Below are 20,362 nucleotides of genomic sequence, written 5' to 3' on the forward strand. Positions count from 1 at the left end.
TGGGAAAGAGTCAACCATGAGGCGAGTTTTGTCAACAGGAGACGGGTTTTGTCCATTTGGTAAAACAAATATCCGCCTCAAAGTCATAATTTTACCGTTGCAGAATGTGGAAAACAGACAGCCCTCACAGGAGGCACCCAGGGGCCCACCTCACACACCATAGTTAAAATATTTAAATTTCAACTAAATTTGTAGTAATGATTGGATTTCCTCACTTATCTACACCACACTCCTTGTCCTTGATTTCTTATCGTTTCTTATCGTTCCTCTGTCCCTTAATAGAAACCACATATATAGAAACTATCCTCCCTTTCAGTTGTCTTTTGCACTTCCATATCGCAAAGCAGTTACTGTAGGTTATTTTCTGCTTATGCATTAATGTAATTAATTAACTTATTTATCCTTAAGTAAGGTAATGACTTGAGTTCTAATGCTTTTTGTCTCTTGAGTTAGCTGTCAATGTGGGATTTTTTTCCCCTTTTGTCCAGTTAAAGCTGCCTTTCATTCTTCAACACAGCTTAAACTCTAATAGGTAAGCTTTCTTGTAATCTCTTAGTTCTGCAGGCTTCTTGAAAGACATCCGAGACTCTTCTTTGGATGCTGGCTGCCTTTTGTTTTGTTTTCTGTCAAGATGATCCCACACTGCTTCGATTATCTTGAGGTTCGAACCCTGGAGAGATCAATCCATGACTGATGCGTTGTTTCATCCAGGCATACTTTGACTACATTGGCAGTATGTTTGCGATCATTGTCGTACTGAAAAATGAAGTTGAAGCCAATCAGACACTACGTGGCTACGTGGTCGATCAAAATCTGGTGGAACTTTTCTACATTCATAATTTGATTAATTTGGATAAGAGCTCCAACAACACTGGCTGAAATCCAGCCTCAAAGCACGGTAGAGTATCCACGCTGTGTTAAAGACGGCTATAGACATTCACTGTTGTATCTCTCTTCGGACCTCTTCCATGCATATTTCAAATTTGGATTCATTACTCCATAAGACATATTACAGCTGATTTCTTTTTCCAGTCAATTTCTTGTGTAATTTGGCACACCTCAGCCTTATTTTTCTCTGTTCTCCTTCCTTAAGAATGGCTTATTAACAGCCACCCTTCCAACTCAGATAACTTTTGATGAGGTTTCATGAAATGTTTACAGCACTTGAGTTACTCGCCACGGCCATCCTAAATGCTAAAAACACTAAACTTTAATTCTAAATTACGTAATTAACGTTAACCAGAAAAAACAAGCCAAAGTCGAAATGTTGCTGAGCTGACCTGTGGTATGCTATGTCTTCTAAAGCACGTATAATGTAAACAGAACTGGTCTTTGCACAGAAGCCTGTGGAGCTTCATAATTAACCTCAGTGTGTGAAGAGGACTCTCCATTTAATAATAGCTGTAATAAAATGTTATGGCCGACGGAGTTAAACGCTGCACTTGGGTCTAGCAGGGAAGATTTCAACTTTTCAATACGAATGAAGGCTGCAAACTGATTAGATTAATGTCTGATGATCTTTTCCGTGCTTCTTCAAGTTTGTAACACCAAACATATTAAAGGATGATGTAAGGCTCACAGGAAGAGTTTAATTAGACACACATTTACTATTTTCTTTATACTCTTTCTTTCTTGACATGTTTAATATGATTACTATCAGAGGAGAAAATGAACCTTGTGTAGTCTAAAAACTTTTTTATTTAATCAAACTGTAATGTTGTTGAACTCTGACGGACGTGTCTTTTAATCTTGTCAACAAATCCTTAATCATCTAAATCTGCCATTTATCATCTTGTAAAATGTTCCCTCTGCTTCTGTTGCACATCTCCCCGGACACTCTCTGCTTCACCAGCCCTGTGCAGCTGGTTCAACCCCTGCCTGCCTCCTTAAACTGGGGTGTTTAAATCTCTTTACCTCTGTTGTGAACTTCACACAAAGTTTGTGGTAACAAAATCAAACTGACGAGGATCTCGTTTGAAAAACACACACACTCACGAGACAAAATAAAAACAGACTGCTCAAAGCAAAAGCAGAGCCCTCACAGCTGGTAGTACAAACACAGTGACAACATGCGTATTAGATACCCTCAGTGCCAAAAGCATAAATATGAAAAAATGTGATCACCAAGAATATCCTAAAAATGGCATTGAGGTGGGTGTTACAGTAAAGAAAAAAAAAAAAAGTAGCCAAATTTTCATCGGAAAATGTTGAATTTTAGTAAAAACAATGCTCTGTAGTTTGATACTGTCGTTACAGACAAAGCAGATGTTTAAAGCCTTTGGACGCACATTTGAAATGCACTCATTCTCCTTATCAGCTGGAAACATTAAAGCCGTAAAATGACTTTTTCAAACGGATAAAAACTATTGAACAGCAGCAATGTTGAGCCTGTTCCAAAATTTGAATGTACATGTGTTGAAGGTGCGGGTCTTGTTGAATTATTAAACATACATTCTTTAATTTTTCGAGCCACAAAAACAACAACTTTTAATTTTCTTCTGCTTGAGTATCGGCCTCGGGTAGCTCTACTTATCATTGCTCAATCAGTTGTCTGTTTGTGCTACTTTTTTTCAAGGAGCAGTGGATTATTGGTAAGGGTGACTTTATGTGTTTAGTTACTTAAGTGGAAGTACTGTGGATAGTTTTACCTTACATACATAGATCTACCAGTACAGCTTCTGAGGTATCTGTTTACAAAATGTTATAATCTATTCAAAGGTTCTTTGCAATTTTACATTGATAAACATTGTCCTTAACACATTTGGCCCACATAAAGTACTATGGCCATCACACTGTCATTTAGAATTGTTTAAATAACTCGTGTCTTAAGTCCTTCCATCAAACAGAAAATTAAAAAAAAAAAAAAAAAAACCATGGTTCACTTTTACATCACAAAATGTTAGAAATATAAGCCGTTCATAACAACCTGAAAGGTTGGGAGTTTAAAATGCAAACCGATGGAAGCAGAAGTAGAAGACTATAATGTCTCAGAGCACACGGTGTCTATTAATGTGTAGACATGTATAAATAAGAGCTTAATAAAGATGCTTAATTTCTTAAGAAATAAACAGGTGGAGTGATCTTTATCAAAAGTGGATGTTGCATCTGTGGCTAAACCACTGTACCCAAAAAAACTTTAAAAATCTACTGTGTGTGAGGCTGTGTAAGTAAAGCTTGCCCTTCACACCTGCGTGTAATAAACCATTTGTTTGGGGTTGTGGATTTGGCACCTCAGCATTGTGAAAGTGGGGAAACATGTTTCTGGCTGTGCATAAGATTCCTCCTTACAACTTAGAATCTCAGTTCTAAATGAAATTCAGATGTTTTTTTAAGTATGGCTAATGTATTAATTGACTTCTAAGGCACACACACACACACACACACACACACACACACACACACACACACACACACAAGAACAACACAGAGAAGAAGAAGAGGGGGTCGTTTTACTACACATCATAAAAACGCAATCATTCATCTTCCAACTGTATCTTTCTGTTCTGTCTTTAGAATCATAGGTTGTTTACTGAGCCGTACTTTGGGAGTCATACTATTGTGATACTGGGGAGAAAAGGGTAAGGTTTGATAGACTAAACCCTTACACACATAACTTGAAAAACCTAAAGAGTGTGTGAGACTGCTAGCTGTGTTGTTCAGCATTAAACTCATCTACAAATGTGTTAGTAAAGAGCGACTTGTACTTCTGTCCCATTAAGCAACGGTTTAACAAATTTCACTGCAAACTATAAAAGGAATCTGGATTTATATAGAACATAGTAGTGATGGATTAAGTGCAGGAAACACTAGTATAAGGTGTCTATTGAACAAATCTCCTTCAGCATTCAAAATGACCAAAGTGAGGCCTACAGGCGTTTCTCTCGATTGGTTGTGTTCAGGGAAAAAGCAGCTAAATACACTGAGACTGCTCCACATTGTTAGCGAGTTAACTCTGGATATCTGTAGGTTTTGTCAAACTTGGAGTGAACAAAAGCAGAAAAACAGTAAAAGATGCAGACAGTGAAAGTCTGGTTTATTTCATGAACACAATGAAACATTTTACAGTCCACAGAGCAAAGTAGCATACATGATAAATAGATACACATAACATGAGAAGTAAAACTCGTCGTCTTACCACATGTTATATTCTGTAAACTTAAAATAACCACAGAAATTAGAGTTTAGTGTTTTAAGTCATCTATTAAAAAACATGAGTCAACATTACTGAAGTGACACTTTAACGATGCGTCTTATCACCGTGTTTATGATGATAAAACATGTTCTCTCGTTAGTAGATGTCAGCGCTGTCACTTGTCATGAAAATGTCCAGAGCCAGGGTTCCTCTTCAATTACCATTGATCATTAATAGGGTCACAAAAGATTTGTCACATTATCCCCATAAACAAAATGCTTTTATAGAAATCGTTGTGATACAAATATTTAGATTCTTGATTCACAATGTGCACGAACTCAAAATCTTTAGAGGTTCATATTTATAAAGTATCGCAAATAATACATTTATACCATTGTATGAGCTACACTTCTTGTAAAAAACTGATTGAAAAAAGCTCCTGTCGTGACCTTCCTTCTGTGAGGACACACACACACACACACACACACAGAGAGAGAGAGAGAGAGAGGGGGGGGAGATCATTAGGATTGGAGGCGTTTTTGGATTTTCACTTATTGTTGGCTTTACAGTCACATAAAATTCATTCCAATTTTTTTGCCTTTGCTTCAATTAAGGTGTTTCTTTAAATCTACAGCAGCTTCCTTTTCAAAAAGTTTACTGACATAGTAAGGAAGTAGCTAGGGAACTCAGTAAGTATGAGCAACAACAGCTTAGGGACTGTTTCTACAATAAAGAGGAATTCATCATCATCTGCAGTTCATCAAAAAAAAAAAAAAGTGCCATTAAAAACAATTCAGCAGATCCTCAAAGTATGGATACAATCTGTTTTCAGCTGTAGAGGTACGCTTCATGTACTTATCAACATGCAGTTTAGAGGCTTGCATTAGAGTGCTTTGGTACTTGGGCCTCTTTTATTTAGCACGGTTATACCATTGTGTATTTAGCTATATAAATATGCTCAAGAGTCTATTGTATGTTTGTCATGCAATTAAAAATTCAAAAATATAATTTTTAAATCAGTAACTTTGCAAATTTAGAGGAAATGTTTTTGGATAACAAATGTGTCACATTTTCAACAGGGTTTGAATAATCAGCGTTAACACAGAGACATTTATGCGCTGGGTATAACAGACATCCTTACCTTGGAGCAGAGAAACACGGTGTATTGTTGCTTTTCTCTATTGTATAAGCAGCGCCCGACTGTCAGAAACGCTCTGTGTGGGTAGCAAAGTCGGATCCAACGCACATCCAGGAATCTGTGTGAAAAAAAGGTCTCGCTGCAGCTAGGCTCTCAGGATAGTCAGGCTTTTATTTATATTTGCATTCTGGTGCGTTAAAGCAGCCTCTGTGTCCCGCTTGGATCCTCATTCCGAAAATTCAGATATTTAAATAAAATGGTGAATTGGCTAGTGATGAGGAGCCACTTAGATCCGTAAAATGAGGTTTGATTAAATTAAACTCTTATGAACAGCTATGAACTCTACCTCTCTGCTGATGTGTTCCAAACAAGCAATGTTTTCTACACGTCCAAACTGTGTGCTAACTACCTCACACCGCTGTGTCTGGGATCCGAAAAAATAAAAAGTTAAAACGCTATACCTTGGGGGGAATTGTGAAGTGCTGAGGAAACTACTGTGTGTCTGATGGGCTGTTTTTATATAGGTGGACTTGGTTTCAGTTGGCCTCTGACATGATAAGATAAAATAAAGGAAACTGATTGTAATGGAACTACAGTGCTGGGATGCTCTTGATAAGGGAGCCTCTTTTATTGTTTTATGACTTGTTTTGCTGACTGTTGAGGGCCTAACTGTAACCAACTCTGTCTAACTGTTGCAGAGTTAAGAATCTGTAGTTTTTAGAAGTAACACAAGAAAAGTTTATTTCTAAAGGAATACCTGTTGTTTGTGGTGCTCTATTTAAAACTATTAGTGTCATGAACCAAAGTTCAGCGCACAAGCTGGACCCAGAAGCAGAGCCAACACACACAGGAGTACGATAAAATAAACTTTATTTTAACTGAAGGTGTCCCGGGAGGGTAGAAGGAAAACACGCGTGAAACTCGAGAAACCAAGGACCGGGAGATGAGTCGCGCAGGAACGCCGAAAACGGGACTGTGGGAGGCTGCAACAGAAAAAGGACAAGAATTATTGGGGCGCGGGGAAATAGCAGCATACGTGGGACCCTCACCCCTCCCTCCGGCTCCCACAGCCCCGCTGTCACCGTAAGACTCATACTCTTCCCCCACGTATGCTGCTATTTCCCCGCGCCCCAATAATTCTTGTCCTTTTTCTGTTGCAGCCTCCCACAAGCCAGGCCCCTGTAGCTGGTGCAGCCGAAGATAGCGTAGGCCCCGCTAGCTGTTCCCCGGCAGACCCCAAGCAGCTGGGGAAAGAGGGCGGCTGGGTCACGGTGAGGAGGAAGCATAGTCCTAAACAGAAGCCCCAGGTACACCACCAACCCGTTCATGTGTCTAACCGTTTTTCCCCACTCGGCGACACACCCGCCGGGGGTCAAACTCTGGTAATTGGTGATTCTGTTCTCAGACATGTGAAGCTAGAGACACCGGCAACCATAGTCAATTGTCTTCCAGGGGCCAGAGCAGGCGACATTGAAGGAAATTTAAAACTGCTGGCTAAGGGTAAACGTAAATTCAGTAAAATCATAATTCACCTCGGCAGTAATGACACCCGGTTACGCCAATCGGAGGTCACTAAAATCAATATTGAATCGGTGTGCAACTTTGCTAAAACACTGTCGGACTCTGTAGTTTTCTCTGGTCCCCTCCCCAATCAGACCAGGAGTGACATGTTTAGCCGCATGTTCTCCTTAAATTTCTGGCTGTCTGAGTGGTGTCCAAGAAATGATGTGGGCTTCATAGATAATTGGCAAACCTTCTGGAGGAAACCTGGTCTTGTTAGGAGAGACGGCATCCATCCCACTTTGGATGGAGCAGCTCTCATTTCTAGAAATATGGACAAATTTATTAAACCCCCCAAAATATGACTATCCAGAGTTGGGACCAGGAAGCAGAGTTGCAGTCTTGGATTTTAGGTCGCAGGCCACCCAAAACTTGATCCCAAACTTGTCCGGTTTACTTGCAATATACTGCAGGAAACAGCACCGAGTCTTTGATGGGAAAAGCTGTTCATCAACGGTGATATAGCAGCATGCACAGCGTGGTTCAGACTGATAACACTACCAAAAGGAAGCCAAACACTGTCACCCTTTACAACAAAACAAAGTGTGGCGTGGATGTGATGGACCAGATGGTTCGGGAGTACACTGTCCGCAAAGGAACACGGCGCTGGCCAGTTGCCGTGTTTTATAACATGATTGACATGGCAGCACTGAATGCACATGTGCTGTATCAGGCATGCACCGGGACGAAGGAAAGACGGGTGGACTTCCTGGTGGCACTTGCAACAGAATTGGCTCGCTCTCATGTAGCTGCGAAGAAGGCAAGAAAAGAACAATTGCTTCGGACACAACCCTCCACACCGAGCCCTGGAAAAAGGGCCACGTGTCAGGTCAAACACAGATGCAAAAAAAATCAGGCCACTGTGCGATGTGTTCACTGCTACAGATACACATGTGGTAAATGCAGACGACAGATACCATGGCAGTGCCAGGATTGTGAGTGATTGCTGAAAATGTTGAAATGTACTCACTCACTTTTTATCATTATTTGTAAATATGTGTACAAATGGTTAGTTTTTTGTACTGTTTTCATCAATAAATGTCAGCAACAAAGGACATACACCCATGTGTGTTGATTTCTCCCTAAGATGGCAAACTGAAACACTCCACTCCCCCACCCCCTCAATCACACACCCCCACTCCCCTCCCTCCAGAATTCCTAGGTAACGACCTAATATACCTATGAATGACTAGCCAATTTAGCTTCCACTTCCATCATTTGACTGCTCTCGGGTGTTATAGGTAGAACGGTAGAAGCCTGGAACTCCAAGTGTTAAACCCCCCAAAATATGACTATCCAGAGTTGGGACCAGGAAGCAGAGTTGCAGTCTTACACGCCTCTCTGCAGCTTCTCTCCTCGTGCTACCCCCCCAAAAACCCATCTCCATAGAGACTGTGTCAGCTTCCAAAAAGACAAAAAACAAATTAAAAACCAGCAACAAACAACTTGAACATAAACAATCACAAAGAAAGAACAATACAGTATCCACATCTGAACCAAAGAGTAAAACTGTGAAATGTGGATTATTAAATATTAGGTCTCTCTCCTCCAAGTCTCTGTTAGTACATGACTTAATAATTGATCAACAAATCGATTTACTCTGCCTTACAGAAACCTGGTTGCAGCAGGATGATTATGTTAGTTTAAATGAATCAACACCCCCGAGTCATTCTAACTACCAGAAATCTCGAAGCACAGGCCGAGGGGGCGGTGTGGCAGCAATTTTTCACACCAGCCTATTAATTAATGAAAGACCAAGACAGACTTTTAATTCATTTGAAAGCCTGATGCTTAGCCTCGTCCACCCCAGCTGTAAAACTCAGAAACCAGTCTTACTTGTTATCATCTATCGTCCACCTGGGCCTTACACAGAGTTTCTGTCTGATTTCTCAGACTTTATATCTAATTTAGTTCTGAGCTCAGATAAAATAATTATTGTGGGTGATTTTAACATCCATGTAGATGCTAAAAATGACAGCCTCAACATGGCATTTAATCTGTTATTAGACTCAATTGGCTTCTCTCAAAATGTAAAAGAACCCACCCACCACTTTAATCACACTCTAGATCTTGTTTTAACATATGGCATCGAACCTGAACATTTAACAGTGTTTCCTGAAAACCCCCTCCTGTCTGATCATTTCCTGATAACATTTACATTTACAATAATTGATTACACAGAAGGTGAAGAGTAGACTTTATCAAAGTAGATGTCTTTCTGAAAGTGCTGTAACTAAGTTTAAGAATATAATCCACCGGAACTTCCGGTGGCTCGTAGCACCGCATGGCCGCATAGAGAGTGACCTCCGGCACCAACCGTGTGTTTCCCCGGACTCGAGAGCTGTATTAGGGCTACATTGCCATTTTTCGACGCAGGAATGAGTGGGGATAAATCTAAAAAGGGAGGATACGGGCTACGAAACATTCTTGACTGTGAAATGGAGAAGGACGCCGCGGCTAGTGAGGCAAGCCCCGCATCGGGACAAGATGGCGACCGAGGTGAAGGTCTGGGTTGGCTTCGGGATGCAGTGAGTAGCGTACTGGTGGCCGAAATGGCTACATTGCGAACCGAATTGAAAAGTGACTTCAAAGCATTCGGTACGGAATTTGGGGAGGATATAAAGAAGCAAATGGCCGAACTCTCTAAGGAATTGAATCAAAGATTACACGAGATGGCGGGTCAGGTGGAGGAGATGACTGGTCGGCTAAAGCACGTCGAGGACAACATGGCTGACTCGGAACGCTGGGACGTTGGTGTTAGGGATACACTTGTGCAGCTGTTGGAAAATCAACGGGCGCTTCAGGAAAAGGTGTCCGATATGGAGGGCCGCGCTAGGCGCAAAAACATCCGGATCTACGACGTACCGGAAAACTCGGAGGGCTCGTCGGTGACTACCTTTGTTGAAAATCTGATCAAAGAACACCTAGGCGAAGATTTCGGCCCGGACCCTGCCCTCGGCATTGAGCGCACACACCGCGCGTTGGGACCAAAACCACCCCCGAACGCCCCACCACGCTCAATAATAGTGCGCTTCCTCCGGTTCTCTGTTAAAGAAGAGATTCTCCGCACGGCGTGGAACAAAGGGGTACACATCCAAAACAAACGGGTGTACTTCGATCATGACTACTCCCTGGAAGTGCAGAAAAGGAGACGGGAATATATTCCAGTTAAGAAGGCTTTGAAGGACAGCGGGATCCGCTTCCAGACACCGCTAAGTAAGATGCGAGTGTTTTATGCGTCAGGCAATGTCCTATATAATACCGCGAGCCAAGCTGCCGAAGATTTAAGAAAGCGGGGAATAGCCGTGGGTAAGATCACCTTGGGGAACCAAACCAACAGGATGACAGAGGACACAATAAAGCAGCTACTTCCTTGGGAAACGCAGACAGCACACTGCGGGGGCGGCTTCCAGCAGCATGTGCGGGAAAAACTCCAAGCTTTCCGGAGGGAGCAAGAAAAACTGCCAGCAGACGAGTGAGCAGCTGATGGCTGGACGACGGTGAGATAGCTGGCGGTAGAGTTTTGATAATCTAACCGCAGGAACACTGACTTTCGTATCCTTCAGAATTCATATTTCTTTAGGTTGGTGCCTACGGACATGGTTAGAGAACCACCACGTTATTTTTAGTAGCGATAAGAGACTGGTTTGCTTATTTTTTGCCCTTTTTTGTCGGTCACTCCCCTGTTGTCGGATGAGGGGCCCCACCCTGTGGCCAGTCCCCTCAATGTCAAAGGATACTATTATATCCTTTGTATTGGAAGCTCCTATTAATGTTTTGTGTGTTTGCTGTTCAGTGAGTTCTGGTTGTGATGTTCTGAGGTCTGGGTTGATTATGTTGTATTCCACATATCCACTTGATGGCTTATAAGTTCTATAAAATGCTGTCACTAAATGTAAATGGCCTGAATAGCCCTATTAAAAGAAGCAAATTAATTGCCAAATTGAAAAAGGAGGCAGTAGATTTGGCATATTGGCAAGAAACTCATCTAGATAATGCAGAACACGAGAAATTAAAAAAGATGGGTTTCAGACATACATTTTATTCATCGTATAGGGCCGGGAAAAAACGAGGAGTAGCTATCCTTATCTCAAATAAAATAAAATTTGAACATATATCTACTAATTGTGATAAGGAAGGTCGGTTTGTTTTAGTAAAAGGTAGAATAGAGAATAAGGCGGTCACACTATTAAATGTCTATGCACCCCCAGACAGCAACGCAAGCTTCTTTAAGAAGATATTTGATTTGATCTCTAAGGAAACGGTGGGAACTCTTATTTGTGCAGGAGATTTTAATTTACTGTTAAACCCCCGGTTAGACTCAAATAATAGGGACAGGAAAAGCACGTCTGGAGGGAAACGAGTTAAAGGAATGTTAACGGAATTAGGACTTATTGATGTGTGGCGATCTATCCATGGGTCAGCGTCAGGATTCACTTTTTACTCTGCTCGACACTCAGTGTATTCGAGGATAGATTACTGTTTTATGTTTAATAGGGATTTACACAGGATAAAAGATTGCAGAATAGGTCCAAGAGATGTCTCTGACCACAGTGGAATTTATATAACGTTACATTTGGATGGGACACGGAAGACAACTTTGTGGAGACTAAATACCGGTATGTTAAATGACCCCGCTTTTTTGAAACAAATGACAGCCGATCTTAACTTGTACCTGCAGGACAATGATAATGGAGAGACAAATCACAGTATTGTATGGGATGCAGCCAAAGCTGTCCTCAGAGGAAAAATAATTGCGTAGTCGACCATGATTAAAAAGAAAAAGTCCCAAGAATTGTTACAACTGCAGAATAGATTAATGGCCTTGGAACAGTCAGGTCTAAAGGATAAAAATACTACAGTAACCCACCAGATCAGACAGATTAAGCAGGAGATAGATAAGATATTGAGCGAAGAAGTGGAGAAAAACATAAGGTTTATGAAACAGAGGTATTATGAGGCGGGGCCTAAGGCGGCGAAGCAGTTGGCGTGGCGGATTAGAAAACAGCAAGCTGAAAATAATATTTATAAGATTAGAGACCCGGTTGGTAACAATGTTGTAACTGACCTGGATAAAATTCAAAAAGCGTTTGAAATGTATTACAAATCCTTATATAGTCAATCTACTCAGGGTGATGTCAATAAGATGACTGACTTTTTGAATTCTTTAGACCTGCCTACGATTGGTCGAGAAGCAAATAGTAAGTTAACGTCCTTAATATCTCGGGAAGAAATAATTAAAGCTATTTCCAGCCTTAAATCCAATAAATCGCCAGGTACCGATGGGCTCCCTGCCGAATGGTACAAAACCATGAAGGAAAGCCTTCTTCCCCTGTTGGAAACTAGTTTTAACTACATTTTGAAAGGAGGTCTGGTACCTCCCTCTTGGAAGGAGGCCTTCATATCTGTTTTGCCAAAGGGGGGACAGGATAGACTAAACTGCAAATCTTATAGGCCGATAAGTGTCCTGAACTCAGATTATAAACTATACACAACTATTTTGGTGCGAAGAATGGATGCTGTAATGCCTTCTTTGATTGATGAAGACCAAACGGGTTTCTTGAAAAATAGACAAACCCACGATAATATTAGACGAGCTTTACACATCATCGAACACATTAATAATAAGAAAAAAAGCTCAATTATTCTCAGCTTAGATGCTGAAAAAGCATATGATTCAGTGAATTGGGACTTCCTCTTCCTAGTGATGAAAAGATTTGGTTTCCGTAGCGAGTTTATAAAATGTTTCCAAGCTCTTTATTCTCTCCCTACTGCCAGAATAAAAATTAACGGTAGCCTCTCCGATACTATTTTTTTAGAACGAGGATGTAGACAGGGGTGTCCAGCAAGCCCCTACCTCTTCAACTTGTTTATCGAACCTCTAGCCCAGGCTATACGTCAGGAAACATCGTTGAAAGGGATTGTAATAGGAGGGGACGAGTACAAGGTGTGTTTATACGCAGATGATGTCTTGGTGACAATCATGGATCCCAGCTCAGGTGTACCAGTGTTAATGGGGATGTTGGAAACATATGGCCTGTACTCAGGGTATGTCCTTAATGTCAAAAAAACTCAAGTTCTGTCATTTAATTTTTCTCCGGACCAGACACTACTGGCAAAATTCAAGTTTAATTGGGAGGCAACTGCTATCAAATATTTGGGAGTGTTTCTATCTAGAGATCTGACACAACTGTATGATATTAATTACAGTCGTATTAATAGAGAAATATATAGTGATCTCAACATTTGGGCCTTGCTCCCTCTCGACCTTGGCAACAGGATACAGATAATTAAAATGAATATTCTTCCCAAACTACTCTCTTTTTCTTGCTTTACCTATTCAAATTCCAGAGAAGCAATTCAGGGAATGGAATAAGCAGATTTCGAGATTCATTTGGCTTAACAAAAGACCAAGGGTGAAGTTCTCTACTTTGCAGTTGCCGAAAGACAAAGGGGGCTTGGCTCTACCTTCATTAAGGAATTACTACTTATCTGCTCAACTGAGGTCCTTGGTGTGTTGGTGTAATCCATCTTTTTGTGCGAGGTGGAAGACGATTGAGGTGTCTCTCTCGGACACGCCAATCCAGTCTAGACTTGGTCACGCAGCTTCTGATTTGGACGATACCCTTGACGCCCAGCCACTGGGTCACTTTTACATTAAAAATATGGAGGGGAGTGGTCAAGCAGGCGCAACTCCAGGAAGAGATAAAACTTTTGAGGTGGCCAGCGTATGACCCTGATTTTTTACCTGCTTCCCACGATAGTAGATTTAAACAATGGGTGTGGCATGGAATCACTGCTGGGTGTTCGGTTATTGTAAAGTCTAAAATTATGGCTTTTGATACCCTATGCAAGACTTACGGTCTCGAGAAACAAGACTTTTTTCGATACTTGCAACTCCGTGACTATATTGGCAAAAGACTGAAGAGCTGTGTCCGTGGAGACTTCTCGATTGTTAATATTTTCATTGGTGCTTATGACTCTGGGAGTAACAAAGCCTTGATAAGTAAATTGTATACACGTCTGACTAAGCTCAAAGGGCACTCAACGCTTTACATAAAGCAGAAATGGGAAAAAGAAATGGACATTTTGATTACAGAAGATGGGTGGGCACGGATCTGGAAGACACAGTTTACCACGACTAACTCCAACATGTGGCGGGACTTCTGCTGGAAGAACATTATACGCTATTTCATAACGCCTAAACAGAAGTCTAAATTCAGTGCTACACCTGCGTTTTGCTGGAGGAATTGTGGGGAAGTCATGGCTGATTACGGTCATATATTCTGGTCCTGCCCACTCATACGACCCTTCTGGATGGCAGTTACAAAGATAATTACAGAGGTGTTGGGATTCCACGTGTCTTGTACATTTACCTCATTGTATCTGGGATATTTTACAGACGATTTAGTTGCAGATGATGTTTACCTTCTGAAAGTTCTCTTGGCTTCTGCGAAGAAGGCCATAACAAAACGCTGGCTCTGTAGAGATCCTCCCACTGTAGCACTTTTTACCTCTAGTGGAAGACGTCAAATTGATGGAATGTATGACTTTCATTCTGCGACTGCAGGGAGATTTGGGAAGGAGACGGTGGAGAAAATGGCTGGACTTTACAGCTTGTGGCAGCACCCTTTAATGCATAGAATTAGTAATGCAGACTTGTTGACGTATGTATGTGTGGATGTGCAGATGTATGTTATCTTCCCATGACCTCATACTGTTTCTGTTCTTTCTTTTTTTCTTTTATCTTGTGGCATAAAAATGTTCCTGAACAAATAAAAAGTGTCAAAAAAAAAAAGAATATAATCCACCCACTGTTATCATCTCCAATGCCCTGTACCAACACAGAGCAGAGCAGCTATCTGAACGCTACCCCAACAGAGGTCGATTATCTTGTTAATAATTTCACCTCCTCACTATGTACAACTCTGGATACTGTAGCTCCTGTGAAAACTAAGGCCTCAAATCAGAAGTACCTGACTCCGTGGTATAATTCTCAAACACGTACCCTAAAGCAGATGACTCGTAATCTGGAGAGGAAATGGCGTGTCACAAATCTAGAGGATCATCATTTAGCCTGGAGAAATAGTTTGCTGCTTTATAAGAAAGCCCTCCGCAAAGCCAGAACATCTTACTATTCATCACTGATTGAAGAAAATAAGAACAACCCCAGGTTTCTCTTCAGCAATGTAGCCAGGCTGACAAAATGTCAGAGCTCTTTTGAGCCAACCATCCCTTTAACGTTAACTAGTAATGACTTCATGAACTTCTTCACAAATAAAATTTTTATCATTAGAGAAAAAATTACCAATAATCATCCCACAGATGTAATATTATCTACAGCTACTCTTAGTACCATTGATGTTAAGTTAGACTCTTTTTCTCCAATTGATCTTTCTGAGTTAACTTCAATAATTACTTCCTCCAAACCATCAACGTGTCTTTTAGACCCCATTCCTACAAAACTGCTCAAAGAAGTCCTGCCATTAATTAATTCTTCGATCTTAAATATGATCAACCTATCTCTAATAATCGGCTATGTACCACAGGCCTTCAAGCTGGCTGTAGTTAAACCTTTACTCAAAAAGCCATCTCTAGACCCAGCAGTCTTAGCTAATTATAGGCCAATCTCCAACCTTCCTTTCATATCAAAAATCCTTGAAAGAGTAGTTGTCAAACAGCTAACAGATCATCTGCAGAGGAATGGTTTATTTGAAGAGTTTCAGTCAGGTTTCAGAGCTCATCACAGCACAGAAACAGCTTTAGTGAAGGTTACAAATGATCTTCTTATGGCCTCTGACAGTGGACTCATCTCTGTGCTTGTCCTGCTAGACCTTAGCGCAGCATTCGATACTGTTGACCATAATATCCTATTAGAACGATTAGAACATGCTGTAGGTATTACAGGTACTGCGCTGCAGTGGTTTGTATCATATCTATCTAATAGACTCCAATTTGTTCATGTAAATGGAGAGTCCTCTTCACACACTGAGGTTAATTATGGAGTTCCACAGGGTTCAGTGCTAGGACCAATTCTGTTTACATTATACATGCTTCCCTTAGGCAGTATCATTAGAAGACATAGCATACATTTTCACTGCTATGCTGATGACACACAGCTCTATCTGTCCATGAAGCCAGATGACACACACCAATTAGTTAAACTGCAGGAATGTCTTAAAGACATAAAGACCTGGATGGCTGCTAACTTTCTGCTTCTTAATTCAGATAAAACTGAGGTTATTGTACTCGGCCCTGAAAATCTTAGAAATATGGTATCTAACCAGATTCTTACCCTGGATGGCATTACCTTGGCCTCCAGTAACGCTGTGAGGAACCTTGGAGTCATTTTTGACCAGGACATGTCCTTCAACGCACATATTAAACAAATATGTAAGACTGCTTTCTTCCATTTGCGCAACATCTCTAAAATTAGAAATATCCTGTCTCAGAGTGAAAAACTGAAAAACTAGTTCATGCATTTATTACTTCCAGGCTGGACTACTGTAATTCATTATTATCAGGATGTCCAAAAAACTCGCTGAAAAGCCTTCAGCTAATCCAAAATGCTGCAGCAAGAGTCCTGACAGGGACTAGAAAGAGAGAGCATATTTCTCCTGTTTTGGCTTCCCTTCATTGGCTTCCTGTTAAGTCCAGAATTGAATTCAAAATCCTGCTCCTCACATACAAGGTCTTAAATAATCAGGCCCCATCTTATCTTAATGACCTTGTAGTACCATATCACCCTATTAGAGCACTTCGCTCTCGCTCTGCAGGCCTACTTGTTGTTCCTAGAGTATTTAAAAGTAGAATGGGTAGGAGAGCCTTCAGTTTTCAGGCCCCTCTTCTGTGGAACCAGCTTCCAGTTTGGATTCGGGAGACAGACACTATCTCTACTTTTAAGATTAGGCTTAAAACTTTCCTTTTTGCTAAAGCATATAGTTAGGGCTGGACCAGGTGACCCTGAATCCTCCCTTAGTTATGCTGCAATAGATGTAGGCTGCCAGGGGATTCCCATGATGCATTGAGTTTTTCCTTTCCAGTCACCTTTCTCACTCACTATGTATTAATAGACCTCTCTGCATTGAATCATATCTGTTATTAACCTCTGTCTCTCTTCCACAGCATGTCTTTATCCTGTCTTCCTTCTCTCAGCCCAACCGGTCGCAGCAGATGGCCGCCCCTCCCTGAGCCTGGTTCTGCCGGAGGTTTCTTCCTGTTAAAAGGGAGTTTTTCCTTCCCACTGTCGCCAAAGTGCTTGCTCATAGGGGGTCATATGATTGTTGGGTTTTTCTCTGTATCTATGAAGCGCCTTGAGGCGACTTTTGTTGTGATTTGGCGCTATATAAATAAAATTGAATTGAATTGAATTGACAAGTCAATCAGTTATTTATGTTCAGTGATACATTTATTCTATTGAATTACCAGCTGACAGGCAACATTATACATTTGCATTAATACAAGTAATACAATGAAAGCATGACACACTATTTCAAAAAGAATCTTTCATTATACTGTGCTAGGAACTAAAGATGAATAGCTGTATGATGTATACCTGGTTGAATGTCCTTTTGTCAATGTCATACTCTCTCCTTTATCCAGTTTCAGATTAAAGTGAACACTACCTTCATCATTCCAAGACCTGCCACTGTCACTCCACCTGCTGACATGCATTATGACTTCTGCAAGTTAAAACCACTATCCACCAAGGAAGCTCTTGAAGAACAACGCCTATTAGATTCCATCGCTTGGCCTGAAACTCCATCTTTACCATCACCTCTTTCCCTGAGCAGTACGAGTCACCCAGCCCACAGTGCCTTCACCATTCTCCCAAGGTGGGGAGGGGGACAGTGGCACATAGGAGACAAACTTGAGGTTATGATTCAAATGCACGATTTCCAGGGACACTTGAAGAGGTCTGGGGGAGATGTCTTACTTGCCCGGCTGCATAACATAACCCTTGGTGCTGGTGTGGCAGGGCAAGTGTTGGATCATCTTAATGGCTCCTACTCTGCTATATTCACTTTACTTTGGGAAGGAAACGCCCAGGTTCAGGTGACACTTACTACGTTAACTATTATTGCTTGTTTGCTTTTGAAGCTAACATCAAGTGGTCACATCACAAGATTCACTTTGTGGCACTTCACATTAGCTTCATTTTTCATCTGCAGACCATTTGCCACTCTATGATAAATCTTGATTGCACTTGATTGTTCTATTGGTGACAAGTGCAGTCTATAAAACAAACGGAGCAGGTTACAAAATTCTAATTATTTGTCCTACTAGGTGATACTGGTTCACCCCAGTGAGGCAGTCACAGAGCTGAGAAGGCTGAACACAGAACATCCTGACAGGGTTTTCTTCAAGAGCCAGTTCCAGTTAGGCTCAGTCACTGAAACTACCACTTGCAATGTATGTCTACGTCCAACCCAGCAGCCTGTGTGCAACTACACTGACCTCCATACAAATGAGCCATGGTTCTGCTACAAGCCAAAAAGTCTAAGCTGTGATACCAGGATCAGCAACTTCAATGGAGGATATAAACAAAAAATTAGCACCATGGAGAAGCTCTTTCAGAGGTGAGCATTTCCTATATGCCAAAGGTGGTAAATCTCTGGAGTTTTATGTATGAAGAGGCAGAACTAAAATTAATCAATTAGAATCAAAGTAAAACAATTTTATTACAGCTCTACTGATGTATTAGCAGGCAGCTATCAATTATTTAGCTATCTGATATTATCATCAGTATTGGCATTTCTGATGGCTAATAGGTGAAATTTTAAATAGTGAAGAAGAGACGGGAGAAGCAACTGTCAACCATGTTATGAGTATTTATGTGGCACCAGAGAGACTGCAACTTCCCTATTGACAACATGCATTTGCAATGCAACAAACTACAGCGAGAGGATGTGAGCAGAGTTGGGCAAAGCATAAATGAGTAACTCACGATTTGTTGTGACAGTGAAAGAAGTTTACTTTTAAACTGTATTGTGATCTTCTTTTTATGTTAATGTGCCTGAAGGGGGTGTCACCAGCTTGTCTGACAGCTGATGTGTGAAACCCAAGTGTTTTTGCTGACTGCTGTGTTTGATTCAATTCTAGTTTAGAAAACATAAAATTTCTCTGCCATTTTTGTTAAAATATTTCAATATGTGTTCTTTCCCTAAGTGGTGTCAATCTGAAAGTCGCTATTCCTCCTTCAGGAGTGGTGAGTGTCAACGTTTTGCCCAAACAGAACGGTAAAGCCTGATTCTTTACTATTGGTGTCTCTAACAAAAAAAAATACTGAAAGGAGTAAGTGGAGCACTTACAGTATTCAACTAAAACACTATGGATGTTGCACTAATTGCAAGCAGTTTATTATTCATTTTACAATTCTATTATCTCCTAAAATAAGGTCTATTATGAAAATACAAGATATGGAATAGGCCAGTAAAAATTAAACCCCTTCCCAGATTTGACTTAGGCTGATCTTCCTTTGTATTTTGTAAGATTACCTTCAGCTTGCTTTCAGTAATATTGTTTGGCATAGATAGCTCCCTTTAAGTTTCATTCAGTTCTCTTGGATTTGTCTTTGAAGTGACTTCCGGATTTCCCTCGCTTAGTCAAACAGTGGTTGTTCAACTTGAGTTATAAGTAACTTGACATAAGTCAAAATTAGGCAAGTATAGGGATTGTGGTCATTAAAGTTGTGTCTCTGTGGACAAAAATCTTCTACTTTTTCAATGTGCTCTGTTCCAGCACATGTTGGCACACTGGTAGGCACCACAGTTCTGGTTGTCCCCTGAACATTCTCCCTCAGTAGTCTCACAAGGTTATGCACAAAACCAGAGCAACTCAGGTCAATCTCCTGAGTTGCGGCTGGAATCCTAGCTCTCATTACTAGCTTCGGTCCTCCGCACAAAATTAAAAACTTAAAATAAAAATAAATTTAAGACATAACCACTTCTTTTCACTCTGCACACATTCAGGACATTAAAAAAATCGCAGAGCATAGTGATAAAGCTTCCTGAAAGTTACCCACACTTAGCAGCAGTAGTGGTAAAAGTGCTTGGAAATTCTTCAATGGATAATAGACCCCATTAAAATCTAGTTAGGTTTAGGACCACTGTGGGCTGCTCCCTATAATGTCTTAATCACACATCAGATATAAAATCTGAATAGAGAAATATCTTTAACTTTAGCAGTGTAAAAATGTGTTCTCTCTTTAGTGATTGTATCATTGTATCATCTGATGTTTACCATGTGTGTATAATAAATACACTAATATACAATTGTTTGTTTGTTTTATTGGTCAGGTGAGTCAGAGGTGCCTAGCAGCAGAGTGGGGTCTGGACCCTCTGGCTATTACTTTCAAGGTGTGTGGAGAAGACATGGTGTGACCCCAATTCATCAGTTCAACTCTTCCTCAGCCATCACTCAGTGTCTAAAAGGAAAAACCGTTCATATGTATGGAGATTCCACCATGAGGCAGTGGTTTGAGTACCTTGATGCAGCACTACCAGGTAGCAGATCTACTAAACCTTTCTGGC

At 40.9% G+C, this 20,362-nt stretch overlaps 1 protein-coding gene across 1 annotated transcript in view; it reads left to right on the forward strand.

Annotated features, from left to right (window-relative positions):
* LOC147336160 (NXPE family member 3-like) overlaps positions 1 to 20,362 on the forward strand; it is a 36,770-nt gene that overhangs the window by 14,913 nt on the left and 1,495 nt on the right. Inside the window, exons 3-6 of the mRNA XM_086287654.1 lie at positions 17,433 to 17,885; positions 18,117 to 18,409; positions 18,999 to 19,069; positions 20,129 to 20,335. Of these exons, the coding sequence (XP_086143780.1) occupies positions 17,433 to 17,885; positions 18,117 to 18,409; positions 18,999 to 19,069; positions 20,129 to 20,335 (1,024 nt within the window). The remainder of the gene's footprint in view (positions 1 to 17,432; positions 17,886 to 18,116; positions 18,410 to 18,998; positions 19,070 to 20,128; positions 20,336 to 20,362) is intronic.

Source organism: Aulonocara sp. 'chitande type north' Nkhata Bay, linkage group LG3 (genome assembly GCF_057382095.1).
Source record: "Aulonocara sp. 'chitande type north' Nkhata Bay isolate Kocher_YH1m ecotype deep benthic linkage group LG3, A_spYH_male_GT1.1, whole genome shotgun sequence".
Taxonomy (NCBI): Eukaryota; Metazoa; Chordata; class Actinopteri; order Cichliformes; family Cichlidae; genus Aulonocara; species Aulonocara sp. 'chitande type north' Nkhata Bay.